This window comes from Notechis scutatus, chromosome 3 (assembly GCF_049901735.1).
Source record: "Notechis scutatus isolate UNSWTSFEM ecotype Mainland chromosome 3, rNotScu1.2, whole genome shotgun sequence".
NCBI classification, from domain to species: Eukaryota; Metazoa; Chordata; class Lepidosauria; order Squamata; family Elapidae; genus Notechis; species Notechis scutatus.
In genome coordinates, this window is record NC_142011.1 from 81,091,425 (window position 1) to 81,108,715 (window position 17,291).

The window sequence follows — 17,291 nt, forward strand, 5'->3', positions numbered from 1 at the left end:
TTGGGCATGCTGTAAATCCCATCAGCCAAACAGTGTCGACTGGCAGGGATCAGAAGGCCTTCTCCGCTGTAGCCCCTGCTTTGTGGAATCTTCTCCCTTTGGAGAAGCTCACTTGGCCTTTTGGAAGGTGTTCCGAACTAAGCAGACTCGTAAGCCTGCAACTCTAATAGTTTTCTTTCCACGGCAGGATCGTAATCCTGCACTTTTGATTGGTCCGTGAATAGCGGATCGTGATTGGTCATTTTGGGCTAATCTGATTGGCTAATAGCGGGCCGCCGTGATTGGACGCTCCAAAGTGATTGGACGCTCCAAACTCAAATCATTGGTTGATGATACAGCAGCCAGCTCTATAAAAGGAGCTGCTGCTGCCAGAGTATTTTCGCTCTGTTCTGAAGTCACTAATAAAGAGTTTGGAGTCACTATTTGATGCCTCGTCTCCGTTCCTTGTACCCAGTCTCCCAGATCTAACAGAAGGCTTAAAATCTTGGTTATGTTCCCAGGCCTGGAGCTCTAAAAGTATAACTGACCCAATTTCTTGACTTCATTGTTAACTGATTGGTTATTCAGATTGCTGCTTATATTTGTTTTGTATTGTTTCTATTCCTTTTTCACCCTTTTATCCTTTCAGAACCGTCAGCCACCTAGAGTCATTTGGTTGGGATGGGCCGCCATAGAAATTGAATAATTAAATACATTTATTACTAAAAACAAAGGTTGGTGGATTTCTTGTTCTAAAAAGTATAATTTTGCACTACTTATCCATGAATGCAATCGTTTTATCTTTGTATTGTAACTATTAAGTAGCTCACTGAAACATTTCCAGGGGGAATTTGAAAATATTAGAAAGTATAATGGAAAGAGTAGTGGAAGCTTGAAACCAACTTCCAGCAGAGATCGAGGGTCAATCATCAGTAACTGAGTTTTACACATGCTTAACACATATCCATCCTAAGATAAAAATTAAAAATTAAAATAAATAAAATACAACAGCAATAATTAAAATAATAAATTAATTAATTAAAAAGAAAACAAAACAACACTAAACTCAAAAGGCAGGCTGGGTCTTTTTCTGCCATGCTTTTATGTTTCTATATACCAGTGTAGTCCTCTGTCACCAGAATGATTTTATTAATCCTATGCCTTTAGAGCTCCCCGACAGTATTATTGTTTGGTCTCTACCACAGGCAAACATGTGGCTTCTTTTAATAAAACATTTGCATGAAGCTGCTCCATAGGATTATATTATTTTAGTGCTGTCCAATTATCCTGGTGAAGAAAGAAGACTGAGTTCGAGGGATAGGAGGAAAAAAATCAGACTAAAGATTAACAGGAATAGCTGTACAAGTAGTAAAACAAATGATGATCACTCCTTTTTGGCAGCTGACTGTGCCAAGCTGGGGGGGGGGGGAGGGGAAGGAGCTTTCGAACACTGACAATCTGGTATATTGAAGTATGACCATTATTTTTTATTTTCCACATTTTTGGTCCAAAGACAGTTCTGAGTAATTGATTCCCATAATGAGCTATGGTTCGTTAGTCAATTTAATTTATAATTGAATTGGATGGATGTAACTCTGTGTAAAATTGTCTCTGAAGAATCTGTTTTGTTCGTCTGTTCAACTTGTGGCAGGGATAGAAGAAAATTTACATTATTCCTTTTTGTAAAGAGGGAAAACTCTAAAAAGTAGCAGCTTCCCTTGTGAAAATAAGAAGCAGGGGAGAAACTGTTGCAGGGTAAAATCTCACACTATTAACAAAAATGAACAAAAACCTTTTAATTTACATATTAGGGTTAAGGTTGACACAATTACATCTGCAGTGGTGGGATTCAATTTTTTTTACTACCAGTTCTGTGGGCGTGGCTTGGTGGGCGTGGCAAGGGAAGGATACTGTAAAATCTCCAGTCAGAGGTGGAATTTGCCGGTTCTCTGAACGACTCAAAATTTCCGCTACCAGTTGTCCAGAACTGGTCAGAACCTGCTGAATACCACCTCTGTACATCTGGAAGATAACTCTCTCTCTTTCTCCTTTGAAGGCTAGAGACACATTGAAATACAGTAAACATCATATTATATGTGTGTGCCCGTCTGCGCACGCACGGACATGTGTGCACGCACGCACACACACACACACACAAATATACAATGTACTCAAGTAAAAAAGTATTCTCCAGTTTAACACAAGCGACAAATCTCAAAATTATTGTATTATAATGTTGGATGCCAGCAAGTCGTTGGCTTACATTGATGGTTTAAGAGCTATGCTTAGTGGCAGAACGTGTATTATATGAAGAAGGTTCCAGGTTCATTCTCACGCAATTGCAGTAAAAAAAAGGGGGGAGGGGGGGAACCGGAGAGTAGATGGACAGACTCGAAGCCCTGGGGAGCTGCTGCCAATCAACTAGACCAGGGGTAGGGAAACTTGGCTCTTCTGTCACTTATGGACTTCAACTCCCAGAATTCCTGCATGAGCCATAAAAGGTTCCCCATCCCTGACCTACTAGTTTTTCAGTTGTGGGGGAAATCAATTTTTGACTTGAATGGGACTGTTTAGTATACAAATGTAGGACATTTTTGACTTGAATGGGACTGTTTAGTGTACAAATGTAGGACATATGTCCTACATTTGTATATCAAACAGTCCCATTCAAGTCAAAAATTGATTTCCCCCACAACTGAAAAACCAGTAGGCCAGGGATGGGAACCTTTTATGGCTCACTCAGGAATTCTGGGAGTTGAAGTCCATAAGTGACAGAAGTGCCAAGTTTCCCTACCCCTGAAGTAGACAATCGAGTAATGGGCCAACAGTCTGATCAGATGTTAGGAAGCTTCCTATAATACTTATGTCATATTTCGGTGGCTCTTGAAAAGAGAAAAATGCTTACAAATACATCATATGTTTCATACAACATTATAATTTCATACAGTAATAGCACTAACCCGTTTTACTAATCAGAATCATGTTATTGTTAGGGCCTTTTAAGTCAGTCTTGGCTCAGGGTGATTACCTGTGCAGATTCAGTTTCCTCAGAATCATTTTCGAAAGTGGTTTGCCATTGTCTCCTTCTGAGAAGGGGTGACAGGCCCAAAGCCACTCAGCTGGCTTTTGTCTTAAGGGAAGACTACGTTTCCCAGTTTCTAGTCTGATGCTTTATCCGTTACACCAAACTGTCTCTCAATCAGACTAGAAGACTTCCAAGGTTCCTTCCAACTCTGTTATTCTGCTTGCCGTAGAACAGACAACATATGTTTGTATTTTTTTGGGGGGTGGGGGTGGGTTGATATTATCCAAATAACAGAGTTTCTTGATCTCATTCACTATATGGGACAGAAGTCTTTTCTAGCCAACATGACTTTTGTTTGAAAGAGCCAATCATTTATAACAGAGGTTCCCTGCTGCGGCTCTGTCGGCTGATCCCACCACTGGCTGGCCCCTCCCTTCCCCATCACTCCTCACCTGGCCTGAGAAGGTAAGGGTGATGGCGGGGGATGGAGACTTGCTCCATATTCTAGAGCAAGAGGTGAATGGGTGGGAGTGAGTGATGTCGAGTTGGCCACGTCCACCCAATCAGTCACACTGGGTGTTAAATTATTGGCTCCCAGTGTTTTCTTTTGTGTGGGAAACAGGTCCAAATGACTCTTTGAGTGTTTAAGATTGCAGACCCCTGCCTTGGGTCATGGCCCACTATTGGGCCATGACCCATTCGGAACCGGGCCATGGAAGCAGCAGCTAAGTGCATGTGTGCACAGCTCCACTTACGTGAGCAGCAGACAAGTTGCGTGGTCAGCTCCATTTGTGCGAGCAGCGGGCGCACGTGTCCGCAGCTCACACAAATGAAACTGCATGCATGTACTTGCCAGTCATTTGCACGGAACCATTCCCTCTCCCCCACACTGGTCCGCAAAGCTGGAAAGATTGGGGACTGCTGATTTATTCATAAGATCCCTCCTAAAAACATTTGAAGTAATTTGGAAGAAGAGTTATAGTTACTCCTTACCCGTCATTGTGATTGGCCAGAGAGCCGACAACTAATTTTTGCAGTAGGAAACAATCAGAAATTCAAGAGATACATGGAGAGTTATTTGGCCATTATACATAGGATGCGGGCTACTTCTAGGTGAGTGACTTTCATTTAGTGCAATCCCTGTTCTGCCAGTGACAAAAATATACGCAGTTTTCAGCACTAGGATCTAAAAATAAAATATAACATCTAGCTGACTCCTACTACCATTATCTACCTTTGAAACATTAACCAAGCCAATATTTGTTTGACAGGATGCTCCAGGTCGTAAGTTGCACATTCATTCCCCTGGGCTTGAAAAAACAGTCATACGGAGCTCCCACTCAAGTCCCACTTAAAAACTTGGATGTTGCATTGGTTTAATGAGCCCCAAGCATATGATGTACTAACCCAGGGCATGAAAACATCTAGTTTTGAGGATAATGAGATGTTTGATAACATCTATCCAAATGACTGAAGCATTGGAGCCACATGACATGCTTCAGGGATATGGCAGAAATCCTCTAGCATTCACCCATCAGCCAGTTTGATCTTTGTCAGAGGGAGCCTTTGAAGATCTCTAATAGGCTGTTCAGCCTGACCCTGTTTGTAAGTGTTGCATTTCCACATTTAAAAAAAATAATAATGCAACCCCCTCCTAATTAAAATGATTAGCATTTGTATTTGGTACCTAAACACCAAATGCAGAAAGTGTCTGTTTCTATACATTTGAGACAGTAGAACGGAACTCTACTAACCCAACACACTGATTTAATGGAATTGTAACTAAACACACTCACAAACATGCAAACATAGACAATACCAAAGAAAGGAAAAGAAATTTGACTACGGGGGGAAAACCAGCCTAACTACAATGGGATGGGGGCTGATAATCACCTATCCTCAAACCCAAAAGGCATATATGTTTATCTTACAGCCAAAGGACTATTTTGGCTGTAAGCAGAATGTAGAGAATTTGTACTGGAGAGGATTTCATATGCATTTATAGAGGCAATGATGACACACTACTCTTCAGACTCAAATGGCCTCCAGTTAAGAGGTCGCTTAACAATCTCATTTGTCTATATTTGCATCAAGTCCTCTGTAAATTCAAATGGCAACAGGCTTCCAGGCTCCTTATGTTATTCAGATAATAGGGTTTTTCCTTTTCGTGTAACTGTAATAGTGCAACTGTAATGTCTAATCTATGTCATACTTTGAGAAATGCTTATACATTCATTTTCTGAACGAGTTACATCTTTTCCCCCTCCTGACTGCATTCATTGCTACATTGGGAGAAAAAAACAACAACATTTTTTGGTCTTTGAAAACATCATCCTGTGATGTTCTACAAAGAAATTCTAGCATTTGGACCAATGTTTCCAATACTCAATTAAACATAGATTGTATGTTTGTAAGTGAAAGAAGCATACCATTTAACACCAGAGGGAGACTGGAGCTGTTAAAATAATTATACCGCCGCTGAAAAATTTTCTATATACGTTCTTTTTAAAACAAAGGTGTATGAAACAATAGAATATGTTTCTCTTTTTTAAAAAAATGGCATCAATCATTTCTACATAATGCACAAAGCAAAATCTAGAGCTCAGATAAGATGTGTCACTGTAAACTTATGTTCAGAAGCAGCTATATCAGTATGATAAATCATTTAATAACCTATGCAAGTTTATACACACACACACACACACACACACACACACACACACACACACACACACATATATGTGTGTGTGTGCGTATGTGTGTATTGCTGAAACTATAGCTTAATCTAAAAGTAGGGTATAGACTACTATTATCATTCTTTTCTAAGCTAATATTGGTGAATAAAAACATAAGATTTCTTTAATATTTTTAATGGCTTAGCAATCGGATATCCTAAAAGAGAATATTGATGAACAGAAGGGTACAATCTTGCAATGCTTAGGGACCCACACAAATTCAGAAATATTTGAAGAAAAAGGAGTAAAGGACAAATGGATTAATTGCCACTGAATCAAAGTCTACAAAGAATAAAATACAGATCGTCCTCAATGATTCATTTAGTGACCGTTTAGAGTTACAACCTTTCTGAAAAAAATGACTTATGACCGTTTTTCACACTTACGACTGCTGCAGCATCCTCATGGTCACATAATCAAAATTCGGATGCTTGGCAACTGATTCATATTTATGACAGTTGTAGTGTCCTGAGAGTTACGTAATCCCCTTTTGTGACTTTCTGACAAGCAAAATCAATGGGAAAGCCAGATTCACTAAACTACCATGTTACTTAAAAACTGCGGTGATTCACTTAACAAATGTGGCAACAAAGGTCGTAAAATGGGGCACAACTCATTTAACAACTGTTTCATTTTGCAACAGAAATTTTGGACTCCATTGTAGTTGTAAGTCGAGGACTTCCTGTATGTTTTTTTGGAGGTCCCGATTTGCTATGTTATTTATTTATTCTATTGTGTTTTTCTTTGCCTTTTTGCACTTTTATCTTCTTTTGTGCATGTTGTGAGCAGCCTAGAATCATTTAGGAGTTGGCAGGCACCAAAATAAAATACAATCAATCAATCAATAAATAAATAAAAATAAAAGAAATGCAAATCAGTAATGGAGCTATTCCAAATCTAGATGGGAAAGCTTTAACATCCCAGGACACTCTATGTCTTACCTCAAGAGAGCTACCATTAAGCAAAGAGATTAAAAAGACTGTTTTCATCATGAAACAAACTGCAATGACTAAGGATGTTTCTCATTATTTCTCGTGCATGTCATATTCATGGCCACTGAAAACAATGTCTGCATCAACAGTTTTATGAGTATGTTCTGGCTTCACCAAGAGTCAAGAATCTGGGACTTTCCAAATGTTGCTAAAATACAGTAGGCAGCAGCTCCTGCCAATGATGAAGAGTGCTTTAAAATTAAAGTTGGAGCACATGCGAGCACTAAAGTTCTCCACTTCCATAGACAATTGTTTCTTTCTGTTATTCTTCTTTTGTCATTCCACTTCATAATCCTGGAATAAACTGTACACACTTCTATCCCAGGATAATAGTTCAGAGTCTGATGAAACGTATTGTAATTTCCCCAAATGTATGCTATTATGTTCAGACCCTCCACTATTTCATTGAATTCTGAAACAGTTTTATTACTTGCATGTAATGGTGATATAAGGAAGGCATAAGGTCAGAAGGAAGATCTTTTGATTTGGCATAGTTCTAAATTTCTTTTGGAATTGGCACCAACTCCAATGCTGGCAGATGGTTGCCCACATCACAAAACTAATTCAGTGGACTTCCCCGGTTTTTACATTTCTGACACAATTGCTTCTTGATTCATGCAAACTACTTTAGCCTTACTCCATTCATTAATCATATCGAACTGTCCCATGTCTTCTGCATAATTCTGCTTTAGCAGGCCCATTTTGTCAAATGTTGATTGAAATAAATTAAGGAAATAATTATTGCCCCAGTGAGGCAGCAATAGTTTTTAAAACAAAGCTTTTTAAAGAACTTTTGGAGAGTTGGTCTTTGAAAAATCTGTTGAATATTGTTCATCAGAAGTGAAAGGTAGTAAGGAAAATGAAGCAGTGTGGCTAAGACACTAAACTAAACTAAACTAAACTAAACTAAACTAAACTAAACTAAACTAAACTAAACTAAACTAAACTAAACCAAACCAAACCAAACCAAACCAAACCAAACCAAACCAAACCAAACCAAACTAAACTAAACTAAACTAAATTGTTTTTTAAAAGTTATGTCAGATTAAAAGTTTTGGAGTTTTAGAGTTCTATAATGAGTTTTGGAGAAGCTTGGGACATAAAAACAGTAGAATACAAAATGTAGATTATATTGGGGGGAGTGTGAACAAATATATTATCTGATGGCCATGGCCATTGTGAGGTCAAAAACTGCCACTTTTTTTAAAACATGTGATTTCATCTTTAGGAATCAAAATAATTTGTGTTAATGCTTCTGCTTATTAGAAATAAAATAACTGCTTCTGTGCATTTCTTGGCTCAACAAATAGGGCTGCCAACATAACTGCTTTTTTTCAGGCTTTAGACCTACCTGTGTTTGCAACCTACTATTAGCTGCTAAGATTTAGTGGGCAAGCAGCAGCTTTAATTTCAGATTAGATTTTATTCCTTTGCTACACCTGGCATTTATATACTGTATATTGTAGAGATGACATAATTTAATGCTTTAATAACCCAGTGAGTGAAGTGAAAGTTAGATACATATCCAATTTGTCAAATTGTAGGCCCAAATTTTTGAATCCCACCGTCTTCACCTCATTCCATAAATAATTCTAGTTTCAATAGAAAGTGCTCCTAGTTTATAAACCATGACCAAATGCTGTAATGGGCCAATTCCATTGTGTGCCAAGCCTCACGTGAGCAACCTCAATAGTTCCAGTACATGCCAGGTCTCACGTAGGCTGAAAGCAGGTACTAGGAACAAGGCCATTAACACGTCACAAGGGCAGTTAACTGAAATGCAGGCGTTGGTTTGCTAGTTTAAATTTACCATGGCATTGTGATTGGAGGATACCATACATCCACTAACATTCCTACGCATGTAACATAATGATTGGATGGAGCTCACCTCTTTTGTATGTTCTTAATAAAAAGAGTTCCCCTAACTCTGATCGGGGCAGCTCACCCAAGATAGAACTTGCGTTGGTGTCTTTCTTGATGCATTCGACCACCCAGTGAGAAGCCTTCCATATGCGGAGCAAAGCCGCAATTGGTGACCCCGACGTGATCTGCTAAAGGAAACGGTGCGTCTCTCTTCAACTGCCTATCTTACCCGGCCGGACGAGCCAGTTGCAACCCAGGGACGCCGTCTCCGTGTCACGGATCCCTCCCCAGGAATCTTCAGCAAAGAAGACATCCTCCCTTCAGGTGAGTATGGGTGGAAAATTCTCCAAAGAGCAGATAGCACATTTTCAGGAATTAGGAGAATTAACGAAGAGTTCAATTCGTATTCTTGGGAATCAGGGCAAAACGCTCCTGATTCCAACTAAGAAGGACCTTATTACCCTTTTGACTTACATTTACACGCAATGCCCGGCTTATCCGGATAAAGGGTCCTTGAAAGTTTCCACATGGCAACGTTTGGGTGACTATTTTCATAGCAATCCCAGGGCTCCACCAAAAATTCTGACCACGTGGAGGACAGTCATGGAATGCTTAACAATCCATGGCTCAGCGCTGACCAAGGCCCCCTCCTCTGAGGAAGATCCTCCTCCTCCTTACACAACTGAAACCAAGACTAAGGATGCTTTCCCGTTAGAAGCTCCCCCCAGCACTGCTCCTGAACCCATGAGTTCTCCTAACTCAAATCCAGCGAGGGATCAGACACCCATGGGAGCATTCGCACAAGCCATGGTGCAGGGACGCAGAGAAGGCTCTCTTACTCTAGAGGAGCTCTCTCTCTGTCCCGTTGAATATGAAGGGGATGGAGCCAGAAATATGGTGCCTAGACTTGAACCTTTATCCATGAAATTAATTAGAGATTTAAAACAAGCCGTGGCCATGTACGGCATCCAGGCACCATATGTCAGAGGCTTCATTAACACCATCAGCACCTCCTTTTTCATGTTACCCCAAGATTGGAAGGATCTTTTTCGCATGATACTGACAGGACCACAGTACGTTGTTTGGGAGTCAGACTTTCGTGCCGAAGCTGAAAAATTTGCCCGCAATCATGGTGTGGTCGCGAGAGCGGATCAAATTTGTGGTATGGGTCGATTTATGGACTTAGCAGCTCAGGCGACACTCCCACAACGTACCCTTACCTTTGTCAGTATCATAGCAATCAAAGCCCTTGACAAAGTTGATGATCCTACCTCTGGCATCGTAGGATCTTTTTCAAAAATTATTCAAGGCTCAAATCAGCCTTATGCCGAGTTCATAGAGGAGCTTCAGAAAGCCATTCATAGGCAAATCTCTAATGAAGAGGCCCGTAGAGAGCTTCTGTTAAAACTGGCTGTTGAAAATGCTAATGAGGATTGCAAAAGGATTCTGCAGCCTCTATCTGCCCGAGGGGGGGTTTCCCTCTCGGACTATCTAAAGGCTTGCAGAATCGTGGGGACTGTCTCCTACAATATGGAGCATCTGGCTATGGCTTTGCAGCAAGCAAACTCTCAGAACAGGCCGGCCGGAAACTGCTTCAATTGTGGGAAACCTGGCCATTTTAAGGCACAATGCAGAACCAGAGACAATACACAAAACAACACCAAGCCTAAGACGATATGCCCCAGGTGCAAGAAAGGGTACCACTGGGCAAATCAGTGTCGCAGCAACAATTCTCAGCCACAGGGAAACTAGAGGAGGGGCGATCAGCCAGCCCCACTCCAAAGGCTGACTCCATATCTTTCCACCTAATTGCCTCCGAAGATATGGAAATTGACATCCCAGGCACTGTTTACTTTCTCCCCACATGCCTGAAAACGATCCCCCCTGCCATGACACCCCTCATAATCTATCCCATCCGAGACCTCATGGCAAGGGGAATCATCGCTTCTCCGTTTTTGAGAGACTCCAACGACTTTTCCTCAGTAGCCATGGCAGTAATTGGAAATACTCCCACAAAATTTAGCAAGGGAGAATTAGTAGCAACCGCTATTCCAGTACCTGTTAAAACAGCTGATGCATGGGCATTTGCTGTCCATCAGACAGTAGAACAAGCCAGGCCTGTGTTACAATTTACAATCCATAACAAAGTCTTCTCGGGTCTCTTAGATACTGGAGCTGATGTAAGTGTCATCCGAACGGCTGAGTGGCCGGACGATTGGCCTTTGGAAACTGCCCCAGCCGTTCAGGGAGTGGGAGGAGTTCAGCACGCCCACCGTAGCAAACACTGGCTACCGGTGAGTTCTTCTGATATTTCTCGCACTGCCTACCTCCAACCTTTGGTCCTTCCACTGCATACTAACCTGTGGGGCCGTGATCTTATGTCTCAACTTAATGCAAGACTCATTATTGATTAATGGAATCTTTTGCTAGAAATCCACTACGGCTGCAATTAAAAACCACAGAACCTGTGTGGGTAGATCAATGGCCCCTCACTATAGACAAACTAGAGGCCCTGCACTCACTTGTTCAGGACCAAATTGTCAAAGGGCACGTTGAACCATCTGTCAGTCCATATAACACCCCCATATTTGTTATAAAGAAAAAATCAGGAAATTTCAGGCTATTATGTGATTTGAGAGCCGTGAATGCGATTATAAAACCAATGGGGGCATTACAATGTGGTCTGCCAAATCCCAACATCATCCCTGAGAAATTTGATTTAATGGTCATTGATTTAAAAGACTGTTTTTTTTCTATCCCTCTGCATGAACAAGATCGTGCCTTATTCGCTTTTACACTACCTCGCTTAAACAACTCCTCTCCCTCCTCCCGCTTTCAGTGGAAAGTCCTACCTCAAGGCATGCTTAATAGTCCCACCATGTGTCAACACTATGTCAATAATGTCTTGCTACCCTATCGTTCAGCTTTTCCACAATTTCTGGTGTATCACTACATGGACGATATCCTTGTTGCAGCTCCTGGGCCACCGGGTACGGTGTTCACTTCATTCTCCTTCCTGAAAGCCGTTCTTGCAGAAGGAGGTTTGTACATAGCACCTGAAAAGGTGCAAGTACTAACTCCATACGCATATCTGGGCTATAGAATGCTTTCTGCTACTGCCTATCCTTCACTTCCCTCTCTGTCTCTGTCTTCTCAACCCACCTTGGTTCAACTTCAGCAATATCTGGGTACCATTAACTGGGCCCAACCTTTCCTGTCTTTAACCACTGATATTCTTTCTCCATTGTTTGAGGCCCTTACCTGGGGGAAAAAGCCTGCTGACATAATATCCTTGCAGCAACCTCAGCTTCAAGCAATAACTCTCATAGAAGAGAATATCCGAAAAATATGGGTAGACAGAGCTGCTGCCAATACTCCTTTAGATATGGTCATTTTGCCCACCCCAAGGCTTATGACCACGGCAGTAACTCAAAAGGACCAAAAACTCCACATCATAGAGTGGATCCATCTTTCCCATACGCCACGATGCTCCATCACTTCCAAATCAGCTCAATTGGCTCAATTGATCATAAAAGGTAGGAGTCGTGCAAAATTACTTATGGGAATAGATGTCTCCACACTTTTCATCCCCTTTTCACTGCAAATATGGGAACCTCTATTCCAGAACTCCCAAGAAATCCAGTTTGCCTTAGCTGACTGGCCTGGACTAGTTTCCTGCCACCCGCCCGCTGATCCACGTTTTCAAATCATTCGGACAATACCCATTTCTTTCTCCTCTCCCATCAGCAAAAGGCCTCTGGTCAACGCCTTGACTATTTTTGCTGATGGCAGTAGGGAACGAGGGGCATGCGCTTGGCAAAGGAATGGGGTGTGGCACACTAAACCCACCCCTGTGCAAACATCACCACAAAGGGCTGAGCTTGCTGCAACCATATTAGTCTTCCAGAATTTTAACGAACCCATCAACTTGATTTTAGACAGCCTATATGTTACCCAAATAGTCTCTACTATCCACGATTCTTACCTCTCTCCTGCTATTGATAAAAACCTCCTCTCTCTTTTTGTTACATTACAACACCTTGTTGCACAGCGTCAACACCCTTTCTTTGTAGCACACATCTGCAGCCACCAACCCTTTCCAGGAATCCTCCAGGAAGGCAATAATATGGCTGATAAAGCGGCTGCAGGCATCATGACATCACACACATTGACTCCTTGGGAGAGCCATTCTTATTTCCATCAAAACACCAAAGCTCTCATGAAACATTTCAACCTCACTATGGCTGAAGCCTCAGCCATTAGACAGCAGTGCCCCACCTGTAGTCAACAAGCCCATTCCATTCCCTTAGGGGTAAATCCCCGCGGGTTGAAAGCCTGTGAAATATGGCAGATGGACGTTACTCAGTTTCCTTCATTTGCCCCCTGGAAGTATCTGCATGTTACAATTGATACTTATTCAGGGTTTATAATGGCGACTCCGCAAAGAGGAGAAGCCTCCAAACATGTCATCAACCATTGCATTCGCACCTTTGCATCGTTGGGATGCCCGAAAGAAATAAAAACAGATAATGGTCCCCCATACACTAGCACAGCTATGTCAGAATTTTGCGCTAAGTGGCAAATTACCCACAAATTTGGGAATCCTTATAATAGTCAAGGACAAGCCCTGGTAGAGAGAACCAACTTAACACTAAAAATAGCGCTAGAACGACATTTGATCAAAGGGAAAAGAACCCTTGGCCTCCCGGCGATGCAAGACACCCTTAATCTCTGTCTTTATACACTCAACTTCCTCAACCTCTCTGGGACCCCTGCTATGACAGCAGCGGAGCGACATTTTTCCTCCCCCCCCTGATTCTCCCAAACCACAGGTATACTACCGCCAACTGCCAGACCCTACTTGGAAGGGTCCTGCTGCTCTCCTCACCTGGGGTCGTAGCTACGCAGCCATCCAGCTTCCAGATCGTGTCCTGTGGGTTCCTGGACGGCACATCAGACCATACCACCCCAAGGTAGAAAAGTCACCACCTGCAGACATATCAACATGATTTGTCCCGTTGCCTTGCCGACCCTCTTCCTCCTTCTTGCCGCACATGCCTCCAAGGTCTCCATTCCGTCTCAAGTGACGTACTTCACGCCAGGCACTCCCCTCCTGCTGACCTGCACCGCATCTGGGGACATCTTTCCCCCCTACCTCAGATGGTCAACGCTCCCTAAGCCATGGCCCCACATCTCCAGCAATGCTTCCTTCCAGATCAACACTTTTGAACATCCCCCTCGAACTACACTCCTCATACTTCGCCCCACTGCCACCACCTATTATTGCTCCGGTCGACGCCTCTATGATTCCATAAGCAACATTTATGAATCCTGGACAGTCCTTAGACCCCGTTCACCTCGTCATTATCACAGACAATTCGCAAGTCAGCCTGACATTTATGCTCAGGCCACCCCTTTTCTACATCGGATTAAGAGATCGCAGAACTCTGCCAGCACATCAGATGGTTGCACCCCCTGCCTGACCAAAACCACGCAGGCAGGCTCCACTCAACTAACTCTCATCTACCATACCCAACAACCGCAGAAGTGCCTTCCTACGGGAAAAACTTGCCAAAACAATGGGACCATGTACCATCTATGCAAAGGAACTCAAAAACTATTTGCTACGATCCCAAGACAGCTGTACGTCTCAACGTCACCTTATGGGCGGGACTTCCAAGAACCTCTGGCAGATCCGATCCTGAGGGGAAGGAAAACTTTATTACCTAAACCACACCACCGTGCTCAAGGACGGTACTAACCCAATTGTTTTAATCTTTGATGTTTGTGTTGCTTGTTCTAAACCAGGGGGACATTCATGCGGGTCGGATGACTGGAAATCAACGTACGCCCACAATCATAAATACTTGTGTCATACGCCCGTTAACTGGGCCATGGGGAACCCCAACCAATGGACCCCTTGTGGAGGTTCCATTGAGTGCTCGGGTTGGTCTTGTGTCTGTGATTATACCGGTGGAGGGTACTCAGGTTGCAATCATCTGTCACATTTCAAACGAATATCAGGGTCTACCACAGACAATAAGGTAGAAATCACTATCTCCAGGCAACACCCTGCCTTGGAAACTTATGGTATAGGGATTGATGGCACAGGAATAGACCCAAATACTTACATTACCATAAAAACTGAAATAATTTATGAAGGCAAGGAAACATCATTAGGCTGGTCAGTATATAATAATTTAAGGAAATTAGAAAAAGCCCCTGATACCAGCATTATTGCAAAAAACTTGTTCATGGATATGGCAGAAAAAATTGCAAAACAACTTGCAGTAACCAATTGTTTTGTCTGTGGGGGAACCACCACAGGAGAACAATGGCCGTGGCAAGCCTTAGAAGCCTCGCCATCTCTGTTTAATAACATGTCTTCTGTAGGAAACATAACAGCTAGAATAGCTTCCGATCCACTTATCTGGACAAATACCACTAACTTAATTGGTAGAAACTGTTTTTCCCGAAATGGGTCCACTCCAGTAGGACACCTCCTTTGCTTAGGTACATGGGATAACTCCTACCAGACTTGGACAGCACCTGACAATGCTACCACCACACCTGCCAAATTCAACACCTCCCTCCTACCTTATCTCTATGACACAACATCCTCCCAAATTTGGACAGCTCCAAATAACATGTATTGGATTTGTGGTAACCTAGCCTATCCGTCCCTTCCAGCAGATTGGCAAGGGTCATGTGTATTAGGGTGGATAAGACCTTCCTTTTTCCTCCTACCGATCTCCATTAAGCAAGAACTGGGCATCCCTGTGTATGATACATTATCCCGCAGGAAAAGAAACACCGATAATGCCTTTGCAGGTTTCCCCTGTCAATCAGAATATGAAGGGGACACCTGGACCTCAGAAAGAATAGTCTGCACCTACAACATTGCTAGTTGGGCCCAAGACGGGTCCTGGGGGTACAGAACTCCTATATACATGATTAATAGAATTATTCGTTTACAAGCTGTTTTAGATTTAGCAGGTCAACGTATAGACAAGGCTCTAAACACTCTAGCGACTGCTACGGACAAATTACGCACAGCTGTCTACCAAAATCGTTTAGCTTTAGACTACATACTAGCCAAAGAAGGAGGGGTATGTGGTAGGTTCAATCTTACGAACTGTTGTCTTCAAATTGACAAAGTTGGCAAAGTAGTAGCACAATTAACAACTGAGATGCGACAATTAACCTACAATCCTAATCAAGTATGGCAAGGTATTGATTTTAAGAATATTTTTAGTTCTTGGTTCCCTAAACTACCAGGATTACAAGCCATAGTAGCTCTCATAGGTATGATTGCTGCAGGATGCGTTATTCTTCCATGTGTGTTACCAATATTTGTTCGTACCATCTCCAATAGTTTGTCTTTATTAGCTGAAAAGTGCGCCATTGCACAGGTTAATGCCCTCTGGGAAAAAGAACCTCTGTACAAAGTCATACCCTCAGAAGACCCTGATGTGTGCGTTCGCACAAGTTTTTGCATGGGTAGTGACGAAGATCCAGAAGAATTTCCTCCATATAAAACTAAAACAGAGGAGATGCTGTAATGGGCCAATTCCATTGTGTGCCAAGCCTCACGTGAGCAACCTCAATAGTTCCAGTACATGCTAGGTCTCACGTAGGCTGAAAGCAGGTACTAGGAACAAGGCCATTAACACGTCACAAGGGCAGTTAACTGAAATGCAGGCGTTGGTTTGCTAGTTTAAATTTACCATGGCATTGTGATTGGAGGATACCATACATCCACTAACATTCCTACACATGTAACATAATGATTGGATGGAGCTCACCTCTTTTGTATGTTCTTAATAAAAAGAGTTCCCCTAACTCTGATCGGGGCAGCTCACCCAAGATAGAACTTGCGTTGGTGTCTTTCTTGATGCATTCGACCACCCAGTGAGAAGCCTTCCATATGCGGAGCAAAACCGCAACCAAAGGTTTTGTTTTGCATTATCTTTGCTATTAACTCACCCCCCACCCCCACCCCCAAATAAACATTTGAAGCAACAAAGCCTTAAAAAGTGATTCTGAGAGAGCATCTCTTTCACCCATCTCCAGAAAAAAAGGATAACCTATTTTGGCTACATTAACTACAGGGTGACACCCATGAACTGAGAGCTTAAAACAAAATGAATGGAAGGTCAAACTTTAGTAGAACCATTAATCTGTATTGCCACATCCCAAAATGAAAAAAATATATATGAGAAATGTAAACACAATTTTCAACCAGCATTTGATAGCAGTAGTTATGCATAATCTAAGAGGTAACCTTTCATGAAAATTGGGAAGTTTGACTATATGTCAGAGTTGTGTGTATGTGTGTGTACATGTATTCACATGCTCTTTATTATGCCATCTTTTTCATCTAATACTTTCATCATTTTTATTTTGGTGATGGAGGAAGTGTGTCTTCTGATAAAAAAGGAGCAATGTGAGGGAAATATCCCAAAGGATGATGCTATTTTTCATCTTTAATGTGTTTCTGACCTTACCTATTCTCTACTTATCCTTCTTTTTCCAATTTTTGGGAGATCATTATTCTTTTTGCAGGCGCCCTTTGGCCTCTATTTTCTTGACTTTTTGTTTGCACACAATAATTCATTTCCACTCCCTTTCCATCTTTAACGTCTATCCTTAGTTTTTTTTTTTTTAAAGTCACCTGAATTTCCAGCTCACTACTAT

The 17,291-nt window shown here is 42.1% G+C and overlaps 2 protein-coding genes across 4 annotated transcripts in view; one reads left to right on the top strand and one right to left on the bottom strand.

Moving 5' to 3' along the window:
• LOC148131253 (uncharacterized) overlaps positions 1 to 17,291 on the bottom strand; it is a 301,801-nt gene that overhangs the window by 88,843 nt on the left and 195,667 nt on the right. The window lies entirely within an intron of this gene.
• On the top strand, positions 9,339 to 10,346 carry LOC148131254 (endogenous retrovirus group K member 24 Gag polyprotein-like). The gene has a single exon (XM_087958985.1). It carries the CDS (start codon positions 9,339 to 9,341, stop codon positions 10,344 to 10,346), a length of 1,008 nt encoding a protein of 335 aa, XP_087815111.1.

What these genes read in the sequence shown, in the direction of transcription:
- LOC148131254 (XM_087958985.1), top strand. Translation starts at nt 9,339, where the DNA reads ATGAGTTCTCCTAACTCAAATCCAGCGAGGGATCAGACACCCATGGGA.